At 36.7% G+C, this 27,924-nt stretch overlaps 1 protein-coding gene across 1 annotated transcript in view; it reads left to right on the forward strand.

Annotated features, from left to right (window-relative positions):
• Positions 1 to 27,924, forward strand: part of SLC2A9 (solute carrier family 2 member 9) — an 83,373-nt gene that overhangs the window by 37,403 nt on the left and 18,046 nt on the right. Inside the window, exons 8-10 of the mRNA XM_042053459.1 lie at positions 5,069 to 5,179; positions 13,332 to 13,433; positions 15,428 to 15,503. Coding sequence (XP_041909393.1) covers positions 5,069 to 5,179; positions 13,332 to 13,433; positions 15,428 to 15,503 — 289 coding nt within the window. The remainder of the gene's footprint in view (positions 1 to 5,068; positions 5,180 to 13,331; positions 13,434 to 15,427; positions 15,504 to 27,924) is intronic.

Consider the following 27,924-nt stretch of genomic DNA (forward strand, 5'->3'; position numbering starts at 1 on the left):
CAGGGTTTGGGCTATACCATTCACTAGCCTCTATGACTTTCCTTTTTTGGTTGTTTCTTATTGGTAATGACTTTGTGAGAGCAGCGTGTGGGAAAATCCGCAGAGATCTGTATCGTTTGGGGTTTTTTAAACAAAAAAATTGGAAGGGAAGCCATGTTGTGTTAATTTTGAAGGAATACATGAAAAGGTAGAAGAGATTAGCAAAGAAAGAGCATGCAGCTTTCACTTCTGATTACTCAGATTCTTCGTTTCTGGATATGCCCCATGCTTATTCAGAGTTTTTTCAGTAGACATTTCAGCTTGGATTGGTTCTATTCTGTACTTATAGAAGTCAGCAAAGGTTCCTGTAAGTGATTTCAAGAGGTCACACCTCATGATTGATTTGTTATTGCCTCAATATTCCTGTCTTGGAAAGTGAAGAAAAGAGGAAAAAGACATAAAACAGTCAGTAGCAATTTGGATTGACCATTATTGTGTCTGAAGCTAATGGATATCAGAAGTCTCCTTTTCCATCTGTCTGAGCCTATTGCTTCAACTATGAGAGGATCACAGGACAGTTTAGGTTGGAAGATCCCTCCACCTGGTCCAAGCCCTTGCTCAGAGCAGGAATGACTTCAGGGTTGGCTCAGGCTACTGAGGGGTTTGTGCAATTGACTTTTAAACATATTCAAGGGTGGAGAGGGTAGAACCTTCCTGGGCAACCTCTGCCAGGTGTTTACATCACTTACATTGCAAAAAGTGTTTTCTTTACATCCAGCTAGAGCTATCCTGGCTGCAGCTTGTGACATCTGGCTTAGATGCTTTATGCTGCACAAAAGAAGTATTCTCATTAAGCACCTGAAAGGGAAAGGGTTTTTTTCATAGTTCAAAGGTATTACTGGCTTATAGATATGAAAAGCAACGTTCTTGCTGCTGCAAGGAATTCTCACTGTGGCTCTGCAGCACAGGCCAGCTAGATTTTCTCCCCAGGCCTATGTGCTTTTGTATCTATGAACACTAGCTCTGGCTTATCTCAGGTACCTCTATAGCTTTAAAACTCCAAATAGAAGGTAATTTGTCCAAGATCACTTAAAATATTAATGCAATTGGAATTCTGGAATCTAAAAGCTTTTTACAAAATACTAGGAGGGAATTAGAAGAGTTTTTTCATCCTGTGGGGTAAACTATAATAACATATGTATAGGTAGTGTTTTCTCCTAATGGTAGGATTTCTGCGTTAATGACAGGTTATTTTATTTCTCATTGTGGATACACTTTTGAGAAAAAAGCCAGAATTACCTTGTCATCCAGTCTTTTTAAGATTTGTCAGCACATAAGGGAAATAAAAAGACACTTATAGTAATATACAGACTGTTCAAATAATGGAACACATTGCCTAAAAAAAAAGGTCACAGATAAATTTTCAGGGGAAATGGAAGAGTTTTGTGACTTTGAGGACACTTAATGGTTGATAAAAATTCTCCAGTATTCTGTGACAAAACAAAGCCACACTCTCATGGCTTGAGTGAGGGTGTGGGGAGATAGTCAGACATTTCCAGTCGAAAATGGATGCCAGTTACTTAAAAGTGTCATTGGATGGCCACTTTCTGAAAATATGCCTCAGAAAAACTGTCTCTGTCAGGAAACCTGTGTGTTGAGTTGGCTGTTTCAAGCCTCTTCCTTTTTTATTATTCCTTTGTTTCTCCTCCCATGCAACATCTCCAAACATGAAAAAAAATTATTCACACAAAAATTGCGTTCTAAAATGCATTAGTTAAACAGTTGTTAGTAATAGTTAATAATTCAACCAAGAAAATTAAAAGAGAGGTCAAGAGAAATAACTGGGCCACTTGATTAAGAGACCAGGCTTTGAAAACTTGTGTCTTTTGCTTGCCTTTCCTGGCTGGTGCTGCTCAAGTCACCTGAAGCTCCAAGATGAGAGGTGTTGGGGTGTGACAGATGCTGGTGAACCTGGGTCTTGTTTAGCCTGAGTGCATCTAACCAACGTGCTGGGTGTGAGCCAGCATCAGTAAGGTTTAACCAGCAGGGAACCTCCTTCTAACTCATTTGCTTTGTCTGTACTGCCCTGTTAGTCAGTCTGGTCTTTTCCACAACTACCATCTGGACAGGGCATATGGGAAAGTTGGGATTCCTTCAGGCGCGAGTCTCAGGTCGTTCTCCAGGGAAATTGCCAACTGGCAGATTTCTGTAATCATCCTGCTGGTATCTGAGAACACTTGCTTCTTTTTAATGATTTTACTTCACATGAAAATTTCTTTTGCTTAAAAACTGTACATTTGTTTGTTTCCACATGGAACAGAAATCATGGTGAAGCTCTGCTCATGTTCATGTTTTTAATTACAACAAAATACTAGACAGTCTGACCTAAATTGACATAAATAAATTATTTTCTATTAGTCTCTTTTACTCTGCTGACATTTATCTGATACATATAAGCCATAATAAATTTATTTCTCTTCCGCCATTTTATCTCAGTTCTAAAGAAGTCACAAAACTACAGTGAAGTTTTCACTGGTGATGTTTATACTTTTTCATGTCAAGGAATGCACAGTAAGACATATTACTATAAGGGAGTCATTTCCAAAGTGGGATGCCTAGGCTTCTGTAAGGCCTGTTCTTAAGGCTGTATTTTGGGTGCAAAGAAATTATGCTGGGAATGGATCTGTGGAACAATGCATGTTTTCAATATGCAAAGGGTGTGCACTTCACTGCTGGTGTGGAGAGCACCAGGTAGTGTAGGAAGGAGTGAGTACGCAGTGTGCCACGCAGTCTGTGTCTCTGCTGTTGCCCATTTAGTTTTGAGCCTTCTGCACCATTTTCCACAGCTCTTTCATTCAAAAACCTTTAGCCTGATCATTAGCTAATTTTCTTAGCTGATGAAATCACTAGCTAACAAAAAGCATGTTAGAAAAATAACTTTAGTGAAATTAGAAAAGTGATCACTAGCCTAGAAAGTATGCCTAATAAATTTGCCGATGTTCTTTCTCTCTTTAACGGTACACAGGCTGAAAAACATTCACTGTTTTGAAAAATGTACATTTTGTTAATTTTTACCCTAATTTATTTTTGTGCTGCTACAGAGAGTAATAAATCTGTGAATTTCATCCTGGTTTTGCTCTGCCAGTTTTTTAATCTTACCATCAGTGGTCAGTCATGCACTTGCAAAACATCTTATGCTCTTGTTGTTGTGTTTTGACAAATTTTATTCATGAGTTAACAGCTTTAGTGGCTCTTTGGCCCCTTTCTTCTTTTTTAAGTTGTGCATACTTGCAATATCTCTGTCATTTTTAGATCTAGCTGCTATACAAAACTGATATCAAGGATGAAATGCCTAGATTATATTTTTCTAACTTTACTGCACTAAATCAATCTTGTAACTTGTAATATGAAGAATAAAATGATTTTTATCACAGTTTTTGTGCTACTTTGTTCTCCTTATATACTGTGTAGGTATATGGGAAGTCAATACACTGTCAGAGTACTGGGTCCCCAAAAAATTATCAGTGGGCATAAACATTTCAGAGGGAACAGGGAGCTGATACTTGGTTTTGTTTGTCTGTGCTGTGTGTCAGCATGGTAATGAACAATTAACACCAGCATGTGCTACACAAAGGCAGGTTACTTCATATAGAGAAGTTTGTTGCTATCATTTCTTGTCACTGCATCTGTTCTGGTGAAAGCTGATGTGCCAGCAGTAGGCATAAGTCTTCAGTCAGTTTCTCTTTATCTGTAAGGTGATAAGGTGACTTTTTACTCCTCAGTGTGTCATTGGGGTTTATGTAATAAGAGTTGGATTTTCCTCTTTGACCTGGGGCAAGCAGCTTTGCTGAAGGGCTAGTTGGGAATTTAGAATTTTTTTTTTTACGAAACTGCTGAGTTATTTTCTCAATAAACAGATGTAGCATGTTCATAATATGCCAGCAGGCAGCAGGGTTTTCCTCTTGCAATCATAACACTTCCATCCATCTGACAAGCCCTTTATTTAGCAGTGTGTGCCCTGTTAGGGCTTGTACCATGGAGAGCACATGGGAAGAAATATCACTGCTACCTTAATGTTTAGTGCCATCATTATCCAGGGCTTTGAGTTTTGTTCTCACAGATAAATTACCTGTGGTTTAGAATTTTTTTCTTTTGATAATCAGTTATTTCAATCATTTTTCATTTTTTCTACTAGATCAATTATCTTTTTGTCTCCCCTTCTTGCTCCCTTTGGCAGCCAAAATCTTTGGCTAGTTCTTTTCTGTCACCGTGAGTCAAATATGAATATTACATGGTTTTCAAACACAGTTGATATGAACGGGACTCTGATGCTTACCAAACTTGCTATTTTAGAATGTTGCCACTATATATTCTCTGCCTGGATATTGTCACTGCTGGATATAGTTTTACTGACCAAACATGATTGACTTCCTCTAGGCTATACAACCTGTGTTTCTGTCCATTAGAGACAGATACTTCTAGCCTATGGTTAATTTCCTCCTAAAAACAGTGTTTTACTTTTCCCCAAGCAATTTTAATCTTAAAAGTATCTTTTCTTTCTGTGGATAATAAAGAGAGATTAGGGGGATGTCTTGATTGCAGATGTCCACACTCCAGTGAGGTTAAAGCAGAAATACACCTCACACCTTCTGTCCAAAAACAAGCATCCTTTTCAGTGCCTCTCAAAATCTCTTTCCTGTTCTCTCCTGTGTTGTTACATGCTATTGAAGTATTCCATAAAGCTACACAAACCTGCTTGCTAAGCCACACAAAACCTATTTTTATCCTCTTGTTCAAGCTTAAAGTGAGTTTCTTTGATTTACTCCTAAAGTGAATCAAGCTAAATTGAGTTAAAGCTGTTTGTAATTCTTCCTGGGTCTCCAAGTGAAGTTACAGCAACGCTGTGTCTCATCCACCTGGAATTTGCACCTTCCCTTCATTTGTTGTCCTCTGCGGCCCTCGGTCATTTGGGAATGCTCAGAGTTTTAGCAAGTTTTGCCTTGAGTACATTAGATGGCTGAACTGAATACCAATATATTTTAGTTCAAAATATAATGATTAATAACTCATTTTATTCTCTCTGATACAGATCTGGTACTACACAAACAACATCTTTAGTGAATCTGGGATCAATCATGAAACAATCCCCTATGTTACACTAAGTACTGGTGCTGTTGAGACTCTGGCTGCTGTTTTTTCTGTAAGTATGGTTATAAAAAATCCATTAGCATGCTTGATATTTAAATTTTATTAGATTTTATTTTCTTGTATAGGTTAAAATATAAAAAGAATAATATATTTATTAAGTGTAATGGTTGATTAAGCAATTCAAAATATTATTTCTAATTTTAATCCTAAACCAAATTTTTGTCTTGGGATGCTTTTTTTAAGATGCTCTTTAATTTTAGTTCCATAAAAGGAACAGAAAATTTGGTATGTCCTGCAGTGCTTTATATGGATGAAGAGGAAGAAGGCAGAAATAGCAAGGGCCAAAGTTTATTAAGTGGTAACTCATAAATCATTTCACCTGGTAGAACAACCTTACCTGGTAGCAGTTTATTCACATCTCAGAGTTTTCTCGTGTGCCTGCTGGGAAGCAGGCAGTGTTGTTTGGAGAAGGCTCAGGCACAGTACAGCTACATGTGTTCAGTGTGGCTGGCAGAAACAGCCACTCAGGGAGGTGGAAGAGTAATACCAGCCTGCTAGAACAAGGAGTCCCATGTGGTGTGAAATTCTACTGCCTTAGGACAAATCCTTTCCTAATACGTGAGCTCCAGGGCAGGTCCTTTGCTCTGCTCTGAATGTAGAAAAAGATGTTAATAGAAAAACTTATCCATGCACAATTTTTTCTTTCCTATTTCAAAATGGAAAAGTTGACTATGAAAAAAAATACACTAAATGAGCAAACTAAATCTCCAAGTTTTAGTAGGTGATTACACAATTAATTGCTAAAGGAAATACATTTATGTTTGCACTGCAATAAATAAGAAACAATGGGAGAACTCTTAGGAATGGAAAGTTGCAAAGGAGCAAGCACTCTTTTCTTCCTTTGTTAGAATTTTTTCTTCATGTATTCTATACCAACTGTATTTGCACAATACTGAACACCACAGCAAGCGTTTTTAAATGTCAAAAGAATGAATAAAAAATCCTTTTCAGTGGTAGGGCAACTACTTGTGACCTACAAAATGTTAAACTAAATCCAGCTATCAAGTATGTTTTCTTATCGTCTAGGACATAAGGACTCTACAGGGTCACAAATATCTTCTTCTGATGTTTGTGAATTTCCACAAATCTGTCTTTGGCTAAATCATCTTTTTTTCTTTTTTTTTTTTTTTTCAATTAAAGAGACTTTAATTTTATGACTCTTTTTAATAGGTAGAAATAGAGAAATATGAAAGTCCCTACCTCTTACAGTTTCTTCTTTGTGATACTGCACACACACTTCTTTGTCTAAGATATATGGAAAAATAATAATGATAATTCTGCCACTGTTTTAAGTGAAGAATACGCCTCTTTTATTAGAAAACAGATGATAATTACATGGAGATGATTCCATGATATTAAAGCCTTTCTATAAATACGGTCTGTTATCTTTTCAATTCCTTCTGTGCTGTCAGTTTATGGGGCTTATTCAGAGCACTCTCTTCATACAAATGAGGTGGATGTGTGTGCTTTGACTCCTGCTATGTGTGGTAATGTTTCGTACTCAATAAGAGGGTTTTTAATACTTTTTCTGTTAATGCTACCTGCTGTGCCTCTGGAAATGCTGACATATTGATAACTCTGCTTCCTTCCAATTTCTCAGTTCAAGACATGCTGCTTTTTAGACTTAATTTTATTTCCTTAATCTTCATAAATGTTTTGTTGCAGTTGTTTAAAGGAACAACAGCATGAATTTAGCTTTCCACTTGAAGGTTTTGCAGCTTATTTATTCGAGTGACTTCCTCTCAAGTTTTTCATGCCTAGCACTGTGGACAGGGGATTCCTCCCACTCCCAGCCTCTCCCAATATCTCCTTTTGCCATTTTAAAAAAATCTGTTTCACAGTCTTAAATGTTAAACCAGGTGCATGCCTTCTGTCCTATTCAGGGAAGAAACGGAAGAAAGCAAGAAGAGAGCTTAATTTTCCTGGTGTTTTTTATTATGTTGTGTTTGTTAGCAGAAACCAGTTTTTACTGACAATAAACTCCAGGATTTCAGTAGAGGTAATCAGTTATAGAGGTATAGTTTCTTTCCTCATAAATGAAATAGCAATTGGAGAGGTCCCCTAGAAATCATGTACCATCTGTGATCATTATGCATAAATTAGGTGATCATGAGATTGAGCCTCAGTAAGAGTACTTGGGTATTGATGACCTCCATTGATGAGACCCATATGAATGCCAAAGGCAAACAGTGAAATAGATGTATTTCACAGAGAAACAAAGTAATATTTAGGAGATAAAATACTGAAACTGAAAAATTTTGAAAGCCTTGCTTTAATGCGTCTCTTGGGAGCAGCAGCACAATAGTAATAATATTGATGTGGTCCATGAGGAAAGGCAATTAATATCCCATCCTTTTTATAGCCTCAGACTGTGTTGCCTCAGATCTTGATATGCCCTCTTGTAGCATGCTTTGCCTACAGCTCCATCCCTCTTGCTCTCCAGCAAAAGCCATGTAAACAAGACATTGAAAGATGACTCTTGTGCATCATCATTTTCCTTTCATTCACATAATTTGGCTGCAACTCCCGTTTACACAAATGTTTCCTAATTTACTTCATGAAATATGTGTGTTCTAGCATTGTGTACCTGATGCCCTGGCTTCTCTCTAGGGAGACAATATAAACTTTCTGTACATTTTTTGGTTAATGATAGAGAATTCCACCCATTGTACTGAACACAGATTTGATTTAGAAGACTGGCTAGACAATTACTTGTTGTCTAGTGAGGGTGTCCATTAATTAGTTTGTGAGGGTGTCCATTAATTTCAGTTTGCTTCTGAAGTTTTGTATCCTCTGGAATGAAATATTGAATAGATTTACTACTCATCGACATGTTACAGCAGTAAGTTACCTAATCTGATGCAATTCTTTGAAGCAGGATGGAATACATTTAAATAATTCTTAGTGTTTATTAGGAGTCTGTTCTACAACTTCTGAAGTAAGTGCCTACCACAAGTTTAGCTATTCTTCAGTAAGATTAATTACTGTTACTATTTTCTAATTTTTAATGATTCAAGTTAATTTTAGTTGTTGTCTTACTCTTAGTGGGCAAAGAGAACAATTTTCCAGTGCCTTTCTTTAGCACAAGAGTAGGGTGAATGGAAAGGAAGACAGAAGTAAATGTCTGAAAGGATTCCTTCCCTCCTCCATGAAGCCAGCATAGAATAAAAGGGAATGTTATTCAAATTAAGCATCCCACATCCAATTTTGCCATCTGTGGCACCACATTTGGGTTTCTTATAATGTTCACAGGAAGACTAGATGTGACTATACTGAGAAGACTGTGCCCTAAGTATTTCCCAAAGGGTGATGCATGAAGGTGTTACTAAAAGCCTGTGACAGAGACAAGCTGTGTGAAGCCTGGAATGAGTTAAAACACATTGCAGTACTAGGCCATAAAAGAATGTAGGAAATTCTTTTCATTATCACACAGAAGTCAGGCAAGCCAGCATTATTTAGTGAGATTAATTTAGTCAGCTTCAGGATGCCAGGAGAAAGGGCTCTTAGACTTGTTCTGCATTTGTTTTACTGTCAATAGATCTCAATACAGAAGGAGAGATTCCCTGCTCAGGGCATGGCAAATCTTAAATCAAGGGTATTCCAGATGCTTCCATAGGTGATCTCATCTCCAACACATTTCCTCCAGGGTTTCCAAAGGATGATGAAAGATGTCTCCACTGAAACTCTGGGTCCAGTGTGGTAAGAAGAGAAAGAATTATATTCCAGTAACAGCCAGTCTTAGCTAGTGAAAACAATGGGGTGAAAAATAGTAGAATCTCAAGGGTTCCTAGGAAGTTATGTTAGAATCTGACTTTTAGTAGACTTTTAATGCAGTTCCATGTGACATTGCTCGCACTGAGTCAGACTCAGCCTTCACCCACCCATAATTCCCAGTAGGACATAAGTAGAGACAGCAAGAATGGGGCAAACATGGCATTTCCCCCTCTTTCTCCCCTCACCCTGATAAGCAGTTGCTCAAGGATTACCAGAATTTGAAGGTAATATTTTGGTCTGTAATAGCCCAGATAGAGCCAGCTGTAGAAAAGAGACTGGGCAAGCAGCATCTCAGATCATGGCGTGTGTCAATGGCCGGAGGCATCTGGGCATATTTTCACTGCAGGGTGGACTCAGAGTGAGACTGTGTTAATGCACACTGTCTTAATCCACAACTGATCCACAGAATTGCTTTTAGGTAAAGACATTATTCCTTTTAATTGTTTTAATACACATGGGCTTTTGTATAGACAAGGACTGCATGTGTTGAAGTAACCATGTAGTGCCTTCCAGGAGAGTAAGTCTCATCATGAAGGTTTGCCTTACAACACCCCTCCTAAGACCCAAGGTGCACATGGTTAAAGCTGCATTTATGTAGCACAAATTCTTGTGTAGGATATATTCAGAAATTGAAAGTTTTAAAGATGTATCTCCTGCTGTTGAAGATTAAAAGCATTGGGTTTGAGTAATTCTTCTATCAATCTATTCAGGATGATCTGCATAGGGGCAATCAAATACCATCATTTGAAAATAAAACATCAGCCACAATAAGCTGTCACAGATCAAGGCTGAGATCTAGTCTGGCTTTTATAGCATAAACATGACAGCTTAATGCTTTTAACAACTAAATCATCAACAGAAGGAGCTTTGCTTCAGAAATATTTACAGTTTATTGGAGGGACAGAATAGGAATAAGGAAATGGGTGGTTTTGTGCCACCCTAGGGGCTGTTGCCAAGCACTGCTGAGGCAAATGGGGCTGGCTGAGTCCTTGCATGGGCTGCATCTTGGCCATGCTGCTCTGGCAGACATCGAGTATGGAGAGCATCATTAGTGAATAGAAAATTTCACTGCCAAGTGAAGCTGATTAAGGATGCCTCACTGCAAAATACTTCAGACTGAGCTTAGAAATTTGGCAATTAATTCCATGCCTTACTGAGAGTAATCTTTAGACAGGTACCTGCAGAAGATGTCTAAGATCTTATCCAGTCATGGCTTTAATACAGATACAGGCAAATTGATGTGAGAGCCTTGTAGGCAGAGATTTTTTTAAGACTTGTGCTTACGTGGCCAAAGTTGATGCTAGACCTCTAAATTTCGGTTTAGATACTTAAATACAATAACCCCTTTTTTTATTTTAAAATGAATAATTCATACAGTAGACTAATGGATTTACATCAAAATATGAATCAAAAACCCCAGTTTAGAATTCTCAGTCTGCTGTTCCTCTCCTTTTCCTGGGTACAAGATACTACACATTGTGTGATAAAGTGATATAAATGAGGTTATCCATGTTATTCCTGATATTTAAAATGGAAATAACACAGTGTTAGCTTGCTATGTTAAGTCTGAATCTAGTCATAGTCTTACTCAGGCCTTTATCCAAAATACATGAGAAAAAAGGTGTGGCTATCCTTGACATTAACTTATAGAGCTAACTTCTTCACAGAGCTGAGACATCAAGAAAACCTGATAGGGTTTGCTTAGTATAATTTAGGGCCAGGATAGAAGTAGGGAATAGTATTCAGTGACCTCCTGTTTGGACTGTAGGACTCGCACATTTATTTTATCCAGAGAAGCTTGTCTGATCTATTTTAATGCACTCTGCTTTCATTATGTCAGCCCTGGTATCTGCAGCTGACTCAAGTGAAAAGGTTGACATTTGCTTCTTTAACTTTATTCACAAGTGTTTCCTGACAGACAAAAGCAAGCTGTGTGAACCGTTGATGTAGTTTGTATATCAGTTGTCTTTTTATCACCAAATGTTTGTGTCAAGAGAATTTTGGTTGCAATATTCTTTACACATTTTCAGTAATTTCAGCTGTGTTAATCATCATGACTGGGTATAGGTTTCTACAAACACATGTTTATGATCACACATAAACAAGTATCAGCCTGCACAGCTTGGCACATAACTCAGGTGTTATCACAGGAAACAGCTGTAATGTTCTTCTTTTGTATATATTTGAGCATATACTGGATTTCTTGTTATTTCAGTTATTCTACTGTACACTATATTTTGACTTGCTGTAGATCTTCAATAGGTAACAGTTACCAGTGCATAGCAGTGGAGCGTTCAGATCTATAAATACTTGGAAACTGGTGAATCATCTTCCACTTCTTATGAGTCATAAGCATCTTAGTGGGTTTTGCAATTTAACAAGCTTTGGATTTGTATAATCATAACTAAAAAATTAAGTTATTGTCTGTTTATAACTGCAAAAACCAGCATTGTTTTCACCAGGGAAACTTGCTATTATGGAAGACCTAATCCAAACTGTCCTTCCTGCCTGGAATTTGTTTTGCAAGTGAAAACTATATACCACATTTTTCCCATGTTTTGTATGAGAGGCATCTATGAACTTTTTCCCTCTAAGAGAAACATCATCCCTTACCCCGTTTTAATGTAAAACCCCTCAGCTGTGTAACAACAAGATTGTTTGATCATGACCATTAATCCAGCATTGAAAAAATAAGAGAAATAGCACAGTATGTGAAATTAGATGTGCAGCATTTATTGCTGAACATGTAATTCATGCCAAATTACATATGAAACATCTGTTGCAGAAGTCTCTTGCAGAAGTTGCAAAAGAGGGGTCTTAGACCTATCAAATAAATTTTCAGCCCTCAAAGCCATAAAAATTGTCTCTTGGTTCAGTGTATGTGTGGTCACATGTGTTTGCAGGATGAATTCATTAATCATAATGGAAAATACCTGCCATCTTGTAGAGGTTTTGACAGTGAAGCAGTTGCAGTTTTGAAACATTTGGACCTCATAAAATCTTACTAACATGAGTGCAGGTCTTTTTAAAATTCCATAATTCTACTGTGGAAGCTGTGGAAATTGTCCAAATTTGTATATTTCACCATTTAAAGAAATAAAGAATGCAAAATCTTGCCACAGAGCTGCTTTCAGTGATCTGCAGCATCACAGCGCATATCTGGTGGGGAAGTTCAGCTCAGGGTGCAACATCAACGTGTTTAGGACAGACAAGCCTGTCCTAAAATGTACTGGTGAACCCCACACAGAGGAAGAAGCACTTGCCTCTCAAGGCATTTCGTCCCTGGGTGTCTCTGTACTTTTCTTTAACACATTTCTTCTAGATGCTCACAGTGGAGTGGTGTGTGTTGTTTCCCAGAATTAAGGGTATTATTCCAGTTTTCATTTTAGTTGCCCAATTTATCTTTTCCTCAAAGGACTTGTAGAAGATGGCTTTCAGTCTTCAGTAAATAATGATATGGCAAACCGTTTTGTGATTCCTACTTTAACTTATTTGAAGTGGTACATTTAAATCTTCATAAAATTATTTTATTTTTCTCATAAGAAAGCCAACTGTAAATAGTAATTTTAGTAGTTATCAACATGAAAAGTACATCAGCTGTTATGACAAAATACGTATCAGCCTATTTTAATGAGTCAGACTAGCAAAGGGTTTCATGTTACAGCTTTTTAAGAAATTCTTCATTGTGTTTTTCTCTAGCAGATAAGTATTCCAATTTTGTGATTTATATTCAGGTGTTAAATATAAATTCAAAATGGGTGTAACTGCACAAGTATCAGCATTAAACTCACCTGTCTGAGCAACGTTTTCTGCTGCATGGATTTATTTTGTTTGGATATTCTAATTACACTAACTATCCAAAATCACGCCTAAATGCTTATTCTATGTTTGAAAAAAAAAGAAATTTAAAATAAAATTTAGTTTAATTGAGATATAATCTATGCTAAAAAGATTTAAATCTCAATTTTTAAATGTTTTAAGCTTAAATTCAGAGAGATGTTGAAATTAGGAAATAGTCAAAATGCACAAGCAAGAGACTATAATTCTCTTCAACATACTGAAATTTAAAAAAACAAATTGTAAGAACATTGTCATAGAAATTAATGCATATTTTTAAGCCATTAAATCAATGTACAATTTTTTTGGTGGTCTCAGATAAGGATACCATGCTGACTTGTTTTTTCAAGGAGGTTGAATTTTGTAAACATAAATGTGAGCTCAATTATGAACATGTCATAGTTTATCAATAGCGTAAAATCAAACTTCATGGTTTTAGTTTTGATGTTCTTATTTACTAGGAGAACATATTTCATGGTCCAAGTTCTTCAGTGCTTTATCAAGAAAGTTAGATGCCACTTTTTGTTTTCCAGGGCTTAGTTATTGAGCGGCTTGGACGCAGACCTCTTCTCATTGGAGGCTTTGGGCTGATGATTGTCTTCTTCTCAGTACTCACCGTCTCCCTGACTTTACAGGTAACACTAGGGTCACTATATATTTTTACTCTCTCTTTTACCAATCTTAAACCTGCTAGATACTGGTTTGTCTCAACATTGCTACGTAAGCCAATCCTTTTAATCAGTTTGGCCTAAGGATTGAAAGGTCGCATACTAATTTATGAATCTGTTTGCTTCAAAGCTTTTGCATTAAAAAACTACAGAGACTTTCTCACATTCTCACATTCAGACTCCTAAAATCAAAGATTTATGCATATCATGAACTATTATGAAGACAATTTTACCCATGAGTAAATAGTTTACCCATATTCTGTGGGTTTATCTTTGTAATACACTCTGAGATTTCTTTCATGTTTTATATGTCATCACTGTTTTAGGTTTGGATTTTTCTTTTTCCCCAGTAGTGAAATATTTCCATGTTTGCATAATTTTACTTTTTAGATTCCATCTATGTAAGATACAGTTTGTTTGTGTTCCTAAGGAATTTTAAGAAGTAAAACTGACATTTGCAATGGCATGGATTTGGGTGGTGTTTCATCAAGGTGTTTTCCTGTTGGTTTTCATTCATGTGTGGTGCCATTAATCTGACTTTCAAATTTCGTTTCTTGCTTGAAGAGAGTCAGTAAGTCAGGCTGACTGGCAGGTCTGTGCTACACCATTGCAGTTTTATTTGGTTTACCTCTATGTACAGCACAATAAAGGTTTACTTCACACACCTGCCAGGACAGCTGTAAGACAGCTCTCCTCCAGAAGAGAGGTGTTATTGCATATTTAGTATGCCCAGTGAAAAATTCCCTTCCAGATCTTTTAAAGCCAAGCTGGGTGTGTGAGGACCTTCAGTTGTTTTAAGTCCCTGAAGTCTGCATGCCTTTCAGTTTTACCTCCTTTCAAAAGGGTCTCAATGTGTTAAGTATTAGAGATTTGCTTTGAACAAAGGACCAGGGTACAAATAGGCTTAGTCTCAGAGGAATTTATATCTATTTGCACCTTCTCTTTCCCAGAGACCTTGGATTTGCTTCCAGACAAGAACCCCAGATTGTATAATTTTGAAATATTTACAACCCTTTTGGTTAATCTTAATGCCCCGGAGACCACAGTTTCCACATAATTAAGGGAATAACTCAGCCTAGAAGAGAAAGAGCATCAGAAAATGGGGGCTTTTCCTTAACACTGAAAAAAATAATTTCTTTCTTTAGCAAGAGTATTTTTACAGTGCCACTCAAGGTGGTTATAGTACACTTACATACATCTTAGAAAATTTTCAAAAATAGTAAAATTCTAATAAAAATATCATTCACACTTTGCTGAGGGGAAACCCCACCTGTTGGAGAGAGAAAGAAATGAGTATCCAATTTTTTTTCTCATCTATTAGTATTAGAATCAAGCATTCACATACATGATCAAGAAACAGTGTCCTGCAAACTCCACAGGAATTGCTCTTTGAATTTCAAGTTCCTGATATTTAGAGGTATCAGTAGAGAAAAATCTACTTAGAAGTAGAAGAAAGATAGCACACATGGCCTTCCTTGTCTGCAAAATCAGATTATGGCTGAAAATCCCATGCTTTGCCAAGGTTCAGGTGCCTGGTCCTCCTACCAAATGTCAGCTTGTCCTGTCTTCAACCAAGCCTTTGACTGGTGAACTCTGAAGCTCTGTGGGCCATCCTAGATGCTCTTTTTAAACATGATTGAAATACCTGAGGAGGATGGAGGTGCTGAATGCGTTCCAGGCTGGCTTGACCTTTAGCACAAGAAGCTGTGAATTTTTAGAGTTCGGACTCAGTGGTACACGAGCTTGTCTAGTGTTTCTCTACAAAGATTTCACAGACACCAAGGCCTTTAAATACAATCTAATAAGGTCCTACAGAAATACAGTGATTTTCTAAAGTAACCTCAGACTAAATTTTGAAATAGATTAAGAATCATGGAAAACACTATCTATTGTCTTTGAGTTTTTAAAAATATTTGTAATACATACAATATGCTTAAAATTAATGTCTTTTGTCTACCCAGAACAGTGTGCACTGGCTTCCTTACCTCAGTATATTTTGTATCCTTGCAATCATTGCATCGTTCTGCATTGGACCAGGTATGTCTATATATATTTTTTCATGTTTCTTTGTGTATCAAAGGACAGGTGTTTTTGCACTGGCACTATGTTAGCAAATCACTTGTACAAAACTTCACTTTGGCTGTAAACCAGAAAGTAAGACTTGTTCCCTTGAGTTTTTGGAGGTTTTTTTAAGCACCATTTATTGCCTCTTTTTCTTTGTAAGGAGTTTCACATTAAACATTAATCAGCTGTTTATACATCTCCACCACTGAAGTGGTCTAATTGATTGATCGTGGTTTATTTGGGGAAATAAAGACTTGCTGATGTTTGATGTGACTCTAATGAAATACTGCTGTAATTCTGTGGATCCTCTTTTGAAAAGCTGAGGAAAAAATATGCTGCTTTAGAGAAAAATGGGGAGAAGACCAAGATACTTCTTTTCCCCTTATTTCTGGGAAAAGAGATTGTCACTAATTTCTGTGCAACATACAGTGAAAATACTGAAAAAAAAATAGCAATCTCTTTGTCCTTCTGTAAGGACAAATTTCAGGTTCCGCTAAGTTCACTGTACTGCTGACATATGTTTGTTAGAGTGAGATGGGGGACCGGGGGGATGTTAAAGAATTCTGTGGAATAGAACTGTTCTTGAATTTTAAATACCTTAGGAATGTCAAATGTTGACTTGAAACTTCTTTAAAAATTTCCTTCTGGTGTTAAACTCAGAGAGTTTAAGTGCAGATACTTGCAACATCTTTTAAAATCTCAGTTGAAACAAACTGAAGTTTTTTCCCTGTTATAGATATGTTCCATCTATTTTTAGAACTTGTAAATCAATATGTTCTAACATGTCATGTTTTCAACATGTGAAGATTAACCCTCTGCTTTTCTCCTTCACCTCACCATTCTTCAAAATGGATTCTGCTGTTCTTCATTTAGCTTCTTTCTCTTTATTGATGTTATTCAGGATTTGTGTTGTACTTTGCAATCTATTTTGAGCAAAGTATCTGCAGATACATTGTGGACAAAAAGCTTTTTTTTATATTTCTAGCTTGCTTTCTACAGAAGTTCATTAAAATTAAAGCTTCTGTTGTGTTTTTCACTGTGCTCAGTGATGTTAAAGCCAAAGAACATTCATAATGTACCAGTAGCTACCTAGTTGGCCTCTCCACCTTTCCTCTGTGTGTTCAAACATTTGTCATATGTGAGAATAGTGGGAATATCTCGGTAGTACATAGTACTGAATTGCTTTTAATGAAAATCTTGGTAATTGACTCTTCAGCTGTTGAGAAGAAGCTGTGAAGAATCATATTCTGATATCTCTGCAAATCAATAGCAATATTTTAGTTGACTTTAATGGAGGCAGATTTATCTTCAGTGAAACTTCTCTATTCCATTTTGAGGGGCTTAAGAGATTTGAACTACTTTCCTACCTTTTAGCTGGGCAACTTCCACTATTAGTAATGCTTTAATATGATTAAATGAGAAGAGAACACATGCTTTTTGTTCTGAACAAGAAGTGCGACATCAGCTTTGCACCCACTGCTTTTTGTATCACAAGGCACAACTCAATAGTTGAGTGCAATTACCCTGTCAGGTTTTGTCTGCCCTTCCTTGTACAGGAAAGACATCAATAGCCTGTGACAAGTCCACTGGAGAGTCACCATGTCAGTGTCAGGAGACCTGTGAGAAGGGACTGGGTGAACTGGACTGTTTCAGCCTGAGAGGAGACAGCTTTGGGGACCTAAGAGCAGGGTGTTGCAATGGCAGAGCCAGTATCCTGTTGCTGCACGGCGAGGTGCTTGAGAGACAGAATGCAGGTGTTGAAACAAGAAAGATGCAGAGAGACTGTAAGGAAAAGCTTTTTGCTTCTAGGCAGTCAAGCAGGCTGCCAAGGATATTGAGTCCTTAATTATTACACAAAGATCAAAACTGGATAGCTTTTACTTCTGTTTTTCTCCATTACAGTGGCTGTAGGGAAGTGTCCAGAGAAAATACAAACAGGGCAAGTAGGTGAGACATTTTTTGAGAACCAGTGTACATTCTTTTCAGCTTAGGGTCTTTCTGAGGCATAGCTTCTCACTCTTTCTTAGTCTTCCATGGATTTGCTAATTCTTTGTCTGAAACAACAAAATTTCAGCATTCTTTGGCAAAGAAAACTATGTCTACCATCTTTCACACACATCCTTTGTTATTCTTTGTGTGATACCCTCTAAGTCTCACAGAAACAAAGCAATTGATCCTCCTTTTCAACTTTTTTGTGATCTTGTAAACTTTTACCTTATCAATGCAGATTTTTCTGGAATGAAGAGGTATTTTTTATTGCCACCTTCTCAGCTATATTTTATGACATCCCTTTAGCAGGAAAATTTCACACTTTAGTGTTCTTTTGTAGCACTCTGATGGTTTAATGAGACAAGACTGTGAAGTTCAGGAAAAACTTTCCCACCTTTCTGGTAGGAAAAGAGGTTTTCCCCGAGAAAATTAAAATATATTCTTTATTGTAAAGCTGCATATTTTTTATACTTTTAGCCTTTTATAGAAGTATTGCCATTCATTTGTGTTGCTTAACAGGGACTACTGTCAATCCTCAGTATCTTAATTCCTCCTGTAGTTACACTACAAACACATGGTTTTTAATGATTCCATAGGCACAAGTCTTAAGCTAGGATGAATTTAGTTTATGTTCATTGAGATATTGGTACTTGGAAAAGTCATCCCATCTGAAGATAACAAATAGCATGAGGATCTAAGCTTATAAAAATAACTGCTTTAACTTTCTAGAGCATAAAATTGCCTTTAAAACCACATTTTCTCTCTTGTTAGAACAACTATTACCTTCTTGATAGCTTAGATGGCGTGTAAACCATTTTCTGATAGCATATGCATTGAGTCCCATCTGCTCCTTTACAGCAAGGGTGAGCTGTTACTATAAACTGAGGAGGGAGGTTTTTTGTTACATTTTTCCAAACACAGCTTTTCAGCTTGCAGATATTTTTGAGGACTGAAACAGTAATGCTAACAACAGGTATGTTCAGGCATGTGTGCTGTTTGGTACCTCATCATTTTTGTCAAAAGACAAACAGCAGAAAGCTTTCACTTTCTAAAAAGTAAAGGTTTAGTCAATCTGTGATCTGAAAGAAAATTACCCTTCAAAAATTGCTTATTGTTCTATAGATTAGGGAGCCAGATTCTATAGACTGCTGGTCCAGACAGGTGCTTCATTGTGCCTATTTGGTTAATTATAGGCCAGTTATTTGCTGGACCTGAAATAAATATAGGATGCATTTAAAATGAAGAATTGTCATCCAGCAAAGAGTGGATAGAAAAAACTGAGGGGATTTTTTCTGACTCCTAAGGAGACAAAAAAGCAAAAAGCCAAAAATCAACTGAGAAAACAAATCAGAGAAAAAAAGTGAACATTTTCAGGATCTCCAGAGAGCATTTGTGCTGTTCAAGTTATGCATCATGAGCAAACGCATTGATTTGCAATGCCTTTACAGAATGGGTAAATAATGTGCAGATTCTTGGAAATTTGGATAGTGATAGACAGGCTTAGGTACATGTGAAATGTCTTCCTTCCTTAATTTTGCCTTAGTTAATATTTAAGAAAAAAGGAAAAACTAGGATTTATTCCCACTTCCTCAGTTAAACCTGTGTGGCTGCCTCTTCATGGACTGAACACTCATGTTCAACTGTCCCTGCAGAATCAATCTCTTTAAAGAAAGATAGTCTAAAATATTACTTAAAGAGAAAAAAAAGAGAAGGTTCTGCTTATTTTTAGCTATTTTTTTGAATTCCCCATTCACCCATTGTGCCTTCAGAACAGTTTCTGTGCCAGCAAGTGACTTTTGATTTTAGAGGGAGAATTGAAAAATATGCATTGTAGTTTTAGAAAACCTGCTGGAGATCACCCCCTTTTACCCACCAGCCAAATAATTTAAAAAACAAACACCTGGAAAATGACCTAGAATGTGTTCCATTCAGTTTCCTGATTTGCCTGCAGGGATGTTGACCCCACTTGTCAGTGGGTCTGTCATGCATTTTGGGATGAGGGGCTTGCAGGTTTCGAAGTTTTTCTGATTTACATAAAACAATTAAATCTTCATCCTCCCAACCAGAGAATGGCTTTTCTGCCACCTGTCAACATGTGTCAGATAGTAGGACATATAGAGAAAAAAACTGATTAACTGATTAATTGGGGATTACAGCAACGTTGGCATGAAGTTCCAGATAATTTTCCTAATGAAAATAAGTGTAATAAAGAGACAGTCAAGACCTGGAGGACTTGGAAACCTGGCATAAACCATTTCCATGCATTATCTTTGTACGAAGCTATTTATTGGTATTTCTTCCTTAGAAGCACATTCTGTTTAAATGTAACACCTTTCTATCCAGTTCTAATAAGCAGAGAAAGCACTGCTGCAGAGAAAGGACAGGAAACCATGGTGGGGGAGGTTAGGTGTGATGCCTGTCTTTAAATGGAAGGATGGGAGGAGGTAGATTGTTTTGATAAAATATCTAGCTTTGAAGCAATCTTCTTTTACCACCTTCTTTAAGAAATTGAGCAAGTATTGTTGCTTTCAAATCTCTGCAAATTTGCTGGCTCTGGAAACATGGTGCACTGGAGCACTGGGCTTATTTTACCACTGGATATTATTAGAAATAACCCCAGGCCCTGTTGTGCAGTAAGATCTGTAAAAACTGCTTGTGTAGTACAAATGTGTTGCCCACCCTTTGACCACTGCCTCTGGGAGGGAGATCAGGCAAGTGTGGGCACAGGAAGGCATGTGGTAAGGTTCCTTCTTCCAAAGAGTTCTTTGGAGTTCTTTGGAAAGAAAAGTTGCCTTTTATTACAACAAGAAGTAATACTCATGGAAGTTCCAGAAATCTGAGTTGCTTTTATATCCATTGCCTGCTCATGATAACTCAAGCCATCTTTGTGCTGGAAATCCATGCTGTTTTGGTGGCACTTCAAGTTTGAGATTAGTGATTTTGTTGAAATCTTTTGCCCCTTTCTAAGAATGGGACATATACGCCTGCATGACTTAGAGAGAAAAACGGGCTTTGAAACTCAGAACAGCATGAGGATTTAAGGATATCTGAAAAATGCCAGTTAGCTAAGGAAGAATATAACAATAATATCTCTAAGTATCACGTGAAAGACTTCCACATAGCTGATAATATTTTATCTAAGTAATTTGAAAGATTGCTTTATATAAACACTCTGTGTGCACATTCTTTTACACGTTTTCTTAAAGACCTAATACATCATATTGTCACGCATTGTGTCTCTGAATTGTAATGTGAAAAATGCTCATTGTGTTGTCAGGCGTCTTGTCATCATTTTTGAGATGACTTAGAGCTGAATGTTGAAGCACAAAACTGCTCATCTAGCAGTAGAACAGAAGGGCTGCAAAGAAGGGCTACCATGAAGATGAAAAAAATAGATTTTTATATGGAAATATACAGAATAATTTCATAGTGTCTAACAGAAAAGGCTGAGAACACAGGCCAAAGGGAAAATAACACTGAGAAGGAAGAATAATCTGAAGGCAAGTGTTGCTGCAGAAAATACCAACAAAGACACTAAACTTAGGTGCTATCTAGCCATGAATAAATTTAGAATACAATTTGGGAAAAAATTCCAAACTACTTCAGGAGCCAAGATCTGTATCAGCTTCTCAATAGAAACAGCAAATGGAGAAATGGAACAAAATATTCTATAAATTAAATGCTGCCTGAAACAACTAAGGATTGTATTTGAACCAGATGATCTAATACGATCCTGGATTCCTTTATCTTCAAGTGTTGTGTTCTTCATTTATCTCTAAGTGAGATGCTTGATCCTCTGTATAAAGTCTTACCTTATTTCCACCTGTCTAATAGCCCCCAGTTTCTGCAAAGATGCACATGTGGCCAGAGGGATTTTCTAGCTGCTCACTGCAATAAAATGCAGCCCATGACTTAATTTCTGTCAATAACTGCTATTTTTAAATCAGGGGCACTAGAGGGAAGAAAGCAGGAGTCTCTGGCTGAGTCTTACACAGTGGCTTCAGGCATTCTGACTTTACTGCCTTACGCCACGTAACATCTTAGAAGTACTATTCTGGTCTTTAACACTGTAAGTATTTCTGTGGACAAGTAGCATTTCCCTACAGGGGTCCTGCTGAGTTCAGTGGAGTATGGATAAGGCTGAATTTAGTGTGATCAAACATAAGCCTGTGTGATTTTACTTAAATTCCTACTTTTAAAATAGGTTTCTATTTAGTATGTGTAAGGATGACAAAATCAGATCAGTGGTATGTTTGATCACTGGAAAGAGAAATCAGTAAAATTCAAACTCAGATGAATTTGAAAAAACCCAGTAATTTTATAGCAGCAAGATCTTCATTTTTTGATTGTTAAATTTTGTATAACAACTGCATTTTCAGATGCAGCTGAGAAATATCAACAAACCAGACCATTCCAGAAAAATATTTCACTTATGCTTGTCTCTTTTTTGGAGAGTTTTATAATATTTGTCATGGTTTATGGAATGTGAGTGAAGTCTCTCCTAGCACAGCTTAATACAATGAATACAACTGAATACAATTTTAAATTGACATTTTAAAGGAAACAAAAGAAAACTCAGAGGAAATCATTGCTATGCCCTGAGGTGTATCAAAGATACTTTGGTATTTAAAGTTTAAATCAGTCCATGCTCTTACCCTGAATGCCAGTGTGCAGTTGTATTGACAGTAGAGCTGTTGTCATAAAAGGGTCACTTTGAAAGTCATGAGGTTTGTGCAGTCTGAAATGTCATGAGTGAAGAAAATAAAAATCAGCTCTTGGATGTGAAACACAACTGAAGGTGTGATAGCACTTACGTAGACATAAAGTTAGTGTAATGAAAGGCAGCATCAATATTATTGCCTGAAAGAGGCATTTACAGAAGCTTTGTGTGATGTTTTAGCTTCTCCACTTTGAGTGGGATGTAAAAACTTCTAACACTCATGGCTTCCCACAGAGGCATTATGCCAGTCCACTTTGAGAGAAAGTTTGAGCTTGCTTGAGCAGAAAAAAAATATTCTCTGTACTCTCTGATGATAAGAAGAAACAAACTCATGTTCTTCTAAATTTAGTTAAAAAGTAGTAGATTTGAAAGGTTAGGTTAATTTTCAAATTTTTTTTAATTCTATAAACTAGAAGCCTTTACAGCAGATAAGCATTCTTTGATAATGCCAAGTAGTTCCTGCATTGGATATGGAGAGTATTTGTGCAGAAATAACCTTTAGTTTTCCCAGGTATTTAAGAAAAGGCTTGGTTTGTTGATAGTTGTAAGGCTTTTGTGGGCACAACAGCAGAATTAAAATATGCTGCATAAATTAAATGATTAAATATTCCAAATGTGAGTTATGGTTCAGTTCAGAAACTTGTAATAACCTGGAGACAGTACATACCAGTCTCAGTTGAAGATTTTCTGAGACCCCTGGCTCCATCCCCTGCCTTGTTGTAAACTTCCTTGCTGTGGACTGCCATCCATCCAAAGCAAGTCTCCTTAGTTAGAATTGGTGTTTTGTCCTCCCAGCTGCAGCCATCACGGCCTGCCTTGTCAATGCCATTGCTTTAATTTGTGTGGGCTGAAGCACAGCTGTGGGAGGGCTCATTTACCTTTCCTTTTCTGGTTTTCTCTAGCAACAGTAAAATGCTCCTGGGGGCAGGAGTATTTTCATCTTCTTCTACCAAGTCAAGTAGTTGAGCATTGATCTTTATATTACCTTTGAGTGAATAAACTGATTTTTTAGGCTGTTAAGAAATAACAATTGCTTTCAATATTCACTGAATTTTTGGAGGGGGACGATAGCATGCCCCTTGAATATATTAAATACAATGTCATTCAACATATATTTTGGGGTTAATACTTTTTTATGTTTGATTTGAATTCTTCTCTCTTAAAGAGCAGCATAGAGAAAATGTGTAGCTTTTAACAGTTCTGTAGCAGAAGCGATTTCAATTCTTTATAATTACTGGCAGTTCTAAAGACAAATGAACCCCTAGTATTTGAAAGGTAATTTTATCTGTTGAATAAAGGAATTGCTGGAGGTGACACCTGGAGTTCTCACCAGCAAGAAAACTTATGAACTTTATCCCGCTAACAATAGATTTTACAAATTGTCTTAATTGAAGCTTTCAAAATGTGAATGCTTTGACACTTGACAGCACTCCTCCTACCTGAACTAGCAGCTTTTCCTGAATGATCATTAATTACCTGTTGATGGCTCACAACTCCAACCCTGAAGAAATTTACTGCTGCAAAAATGCACCCATGTGTTTTAGAGGTTCATGTAACCATGAAAAAAAATTTATTCAAAAGCTGTGTAAGTGACCTAGGTACATTATTCAGAATAATAGGGATTGGATATGAAAAGCCTAGTAAAAAAATACACTGGCTTTTTTCTGTGAATTTTTTATAAAATACTTATACATGCAAAAGTGCAAGCTAATAAATATATAGAACAGTAGATGTAGAATTAATGAATATAAGGCAATAAAAATATTTTATTTTCCTTATGCTCAGGCACAATGCACAGCAAAGTTTTCTGTTCACCTCATCTGTTTCTGACTAAGCTCCATGGCTAAGATCTAGATGCAGAAGATTATTAGTTTGATGTTGCAATGAACACTGCTCTAGGGTCCAGATAGTGTTTCTTGGTTGCCAATGCAATGCCTAGAAAGATGAATAAACACCAGTAACAGACTCTCAGAGGAAAAGGATAGGTCAAAAGGAGAACTGCATGAACAAGGGTAGTCAGTGTCAGTTTGACCAAGCAAAGAGTCAAAGCAGTTCCTTCTTTTAAATCTCCAGATATTATCTGTCCTACTCCAGAAACTTCACGTTTTTGGAAACACTGAGGTGTGGCTCTGGTGACCTCTTTCTGAGTTTCATCAGAAAGAAGGCTTTTATTGTTCATCAGAGCAAGACTCTTACTGTCTTCAGCTGGTACTTCTAGTCAAAGTGCATCTTCTGACTCACTCTTCCTTTTCCTTTCTGTTTGTCAGCAATCAGATATTGCAATTTGTTATATTTGTTTTTGTTATTGGCCACAGTAAGGAAAAAACATTTTTTTTATTTTCTTACATTCATTAGTTCTACAACTACTGCTCCTCATGCCTTGTCTACCACTCTGTGGTAGCAACCAATTTCTTTAATTACTGGCATTTGAGGCCATGTGTCCTGAAAACTTCAACAGTTTCCAGAAATCGTAAACAGTGAAGACATGGTCTGTTACCCATCTTAAACAGGAGAAGGACAGAGAGAACTCTTCAGTCCCAGCTTCTCTGGAAATTTGGCCCATTGTTTTTACTGTTGGGGTCCTTCAGGATGAATGCACCTATACAATGACATAATTTTGCATTGCTAGTATGAATAATTTATTTGTTAAAATATTTCAGGAGGAAAGCCTGACATGCCACACCAAGTTTTCAAGACTGTTTTAGCTTGCAGGTTCAGAACCAGCAGCACTTTGTGCTAATGGTCTGTCAGCCTGAATTCCTGACAGGAAATCGTGGTTGATGGCTTTATATTTCTTTCAGAAGATTATTGTAGAAGCAGTAAGCCTAGAATAGATAGGGGTTGGGGTTTTTTCTTCTTTTCAGTCCTCATACAATGCTGGGACTGTAAGAATATTTCTCTTACCTAGGACTGAGCAGAGTCATGAGTCTTTAATTCGAGTGTTTCCATACTACTGCCACCTGTGTAGTGGATGAATATGTAAGGGATGCTTATGTGCTTTTATTAAAGTAAAAACTCTCTCATCATTGTTCTCATCATTGAGATAATTAGTTTTAGCAATGTAATATGAACAGAAGTGCCTAATCATCATTGTTACAGAGAATAATTATAAATTTAATTCTATCATATAGACTCATAGCTCATTAAAAGAAAATTTTCTTTACATTCAAATAGAACAGAAAGTTGGGCTATAATTAAGGTTGTGATGTTATAAAGTGGATCTGAAGACCATTTACATAAGTTGAGTGTATTTTTTAATTGCATTTTGTTCTTTGGTAGATACGCAGCATTGCAACTGTGAAGCAAAAAGAAACGTTGCCAAGAACCAGAGTAGAAACTTAATACTGAGGTTCAGTTTTTACAAACAAAAGCCAACACCAAAAAAAAAAATCAAACAGCAACAATAACAGAAATAAATAGAATTAAAATAAACAGAAATAGATAAACAGAAATAAAAAATAAACCCTCACCAAATTTCCCAATAGACAGAAATCATTACCAAAATCCAAAAAACAAACATATTCATTTTGCTCAGAATTTGTCAGAATGGCCTACATACTGCTGATTTGTTGTATGTTAAAAAAAGCAAAAAAAAAATTAAATTAAAGTAATAAATTAAAATAAATTAAAAGTTAAATATATTCCTCAGTTTACAGCCAACAGTTGTATTTCAAAGGGAATAGTTATAACTCATCTAAAGAAAAATATCTTAAAAGTATTGAATTTATTTGGATTAATCAGTTACATGGTAAGTATTTTACCTTCATCGAACAAATCTTCAGAGAAAAAATTATTCAGTCAGTAACAGATTGCTCATAAAATTCTGCTTGTGTGCACTGACTTATGGAAGTAAAAATTATAGGAAAATGCACTAATTAATATTTAAGAGGGGGAGAATTTCACTGAAGAGGAAATTATCAGATAGTTCAAATAAGGATACTATTGTGTCTTTTTTGCAGGGAATATCTGCTGTAGAACTAGTTACCTAAGTAGAACTAGAAAGCATTTTGTGTGATCTATTATATTTTATGTAATAGCCTTGTTGTTGTATGTCAATCATTTTCGTGTAAATTACCTGAGAACCAAGAAATAACATTTCAACGACTGGTGTTAGAACCAAGTGAATCAATATTTTTGTTCTGCACTGGTTCTTAGTTTGTTTTATTTACCCTGAATGATATGGGTTGCCTTGCACCAACAAAGTTCAGAATACCTCCAGAACTGGCTTTCTAAATGCTTTTGGAATAGCAGGTTTTATATAGATGTTAAATCAAAGACCAGTTAATCAATGCAAAAAGTCTTTCACACAATATTGCATTAAAAACTAGTCCTTTAATAATTATAAATACTAATTTTATAATACTGGAGTTTGCAAGGTTTTGTATTATTTGTGTGTTTTAGTTTGGTTTTATAGTTTGCACTTTTGCTTTGCCATAGACTGATAGCTTTAAATGTTTTTTTACTCAAGTGGTGTTTAATCTAAGGCAGAAAAGATTCAAATGGTGCAAATTAATGTGGTTAATGAACTATACCCTCTTCTACAAACAAAGAACCTGTTTTACTTAGTTATCCTGTGGAGAAGAGCTGCAGACAGCTAGAAAAGTCTGTAGCATGAAACTGTGACTCAGAACACCTCTGTCACACTTTCTGTTCCCAGTTCTCTCATCAGGATTAGCTGGGAATATAGCTGTCATATCTGACTGTAATGTCATATTTGGTGGGGTATTATTCAATCAAATACAAAGTGCAAGTTAAAATAATCTAACAGGTGACAGAACACCTCTATAAAAATTGAGCTATGTATTTTGCAAAATTCTTATTCTATCTGTAGGCCTACAGAAATGGAAGAAACTCAGTAGCTGCATTGCATCTCTCACTAGCAGTATTCCTGAAATATACTTTCGCATGGGTTTTGTTGCACATTTTGAGGGGGTTTTGCTCATTGGTTAGGTTGGGTTTTTTTGTTTATTTCTTTGTTTATTCGGTGTTTTTTAACAACTAAGGTCTGTGTAGAAACTAACAGCCTTTTGCTCTCTCACTGAAGAATTTTAGGTTTTTTTTCCAGCACTTACCTTCCAGGATTTTTACCTCACGTCCATTGCTTCTGTCCCACAGTTACTCTCTCTCTCGAGCCCTTGAATTGCAAATAGCAAAACCTTTCATTGAGGCAGTATTTTGTCCCCCAACCCTATTAGAATATATCAGTCTTCCCTGCAGTTCCCGCATGCCTTGCCTTGCAGATAAAAGCCATTTTCATTGATCATCTCTAGAGCTGCACAGACTCCTTTTTCCCCAAAAAAAAGAATATTTTTACAAGGTAGTTTTCTGTTTTCTCAGAACACCTCCCTTTGAAGATTCATTGTCTCAAAGCATGGAGTTGGAAAGTCTGGGAGCTCTTGCCCTAATCACGCTCTCAGAATTCCCAGACTCACCCAGAATTTGGAGTGCTGAGTCATGCAGGAGGCTGGGTGGCCATGGATGGTCCTCCTGGTGGGGCTGGAAACCCTCTGGTTGCCATGGGGCCACTGCCTGAACACACAAGGGTTTGGCTTGGGTGGGTATTGAAAGATGAGCTTCTAGCTCAGGGAGAGAGTTCCTTTCTTTTAGTGGTTCTTAGGGCACAAAATTTCTGTCACCTTTAGAGGTGATTTACCACTGTAATGAATCTCCTGATTTGTATTAAGC

Source organism: Corvus kubaryi, unplaced genomic scaffold, assembly GCF_017639235.1.
Source record: "Corvus kubaryi isolate FWS band 111438036 unplaced genomic scaffold, C.kubaryi_AGA036_p1.0 split1-131, whole genome shotgun sequence".
In the NCBI taxonomy this organism is placed as follows: Eukaryota; Metazoa; Chordata; class Aves; order Passeriformes; family Corvidae; genus Corvus; species Corvus kubaryi.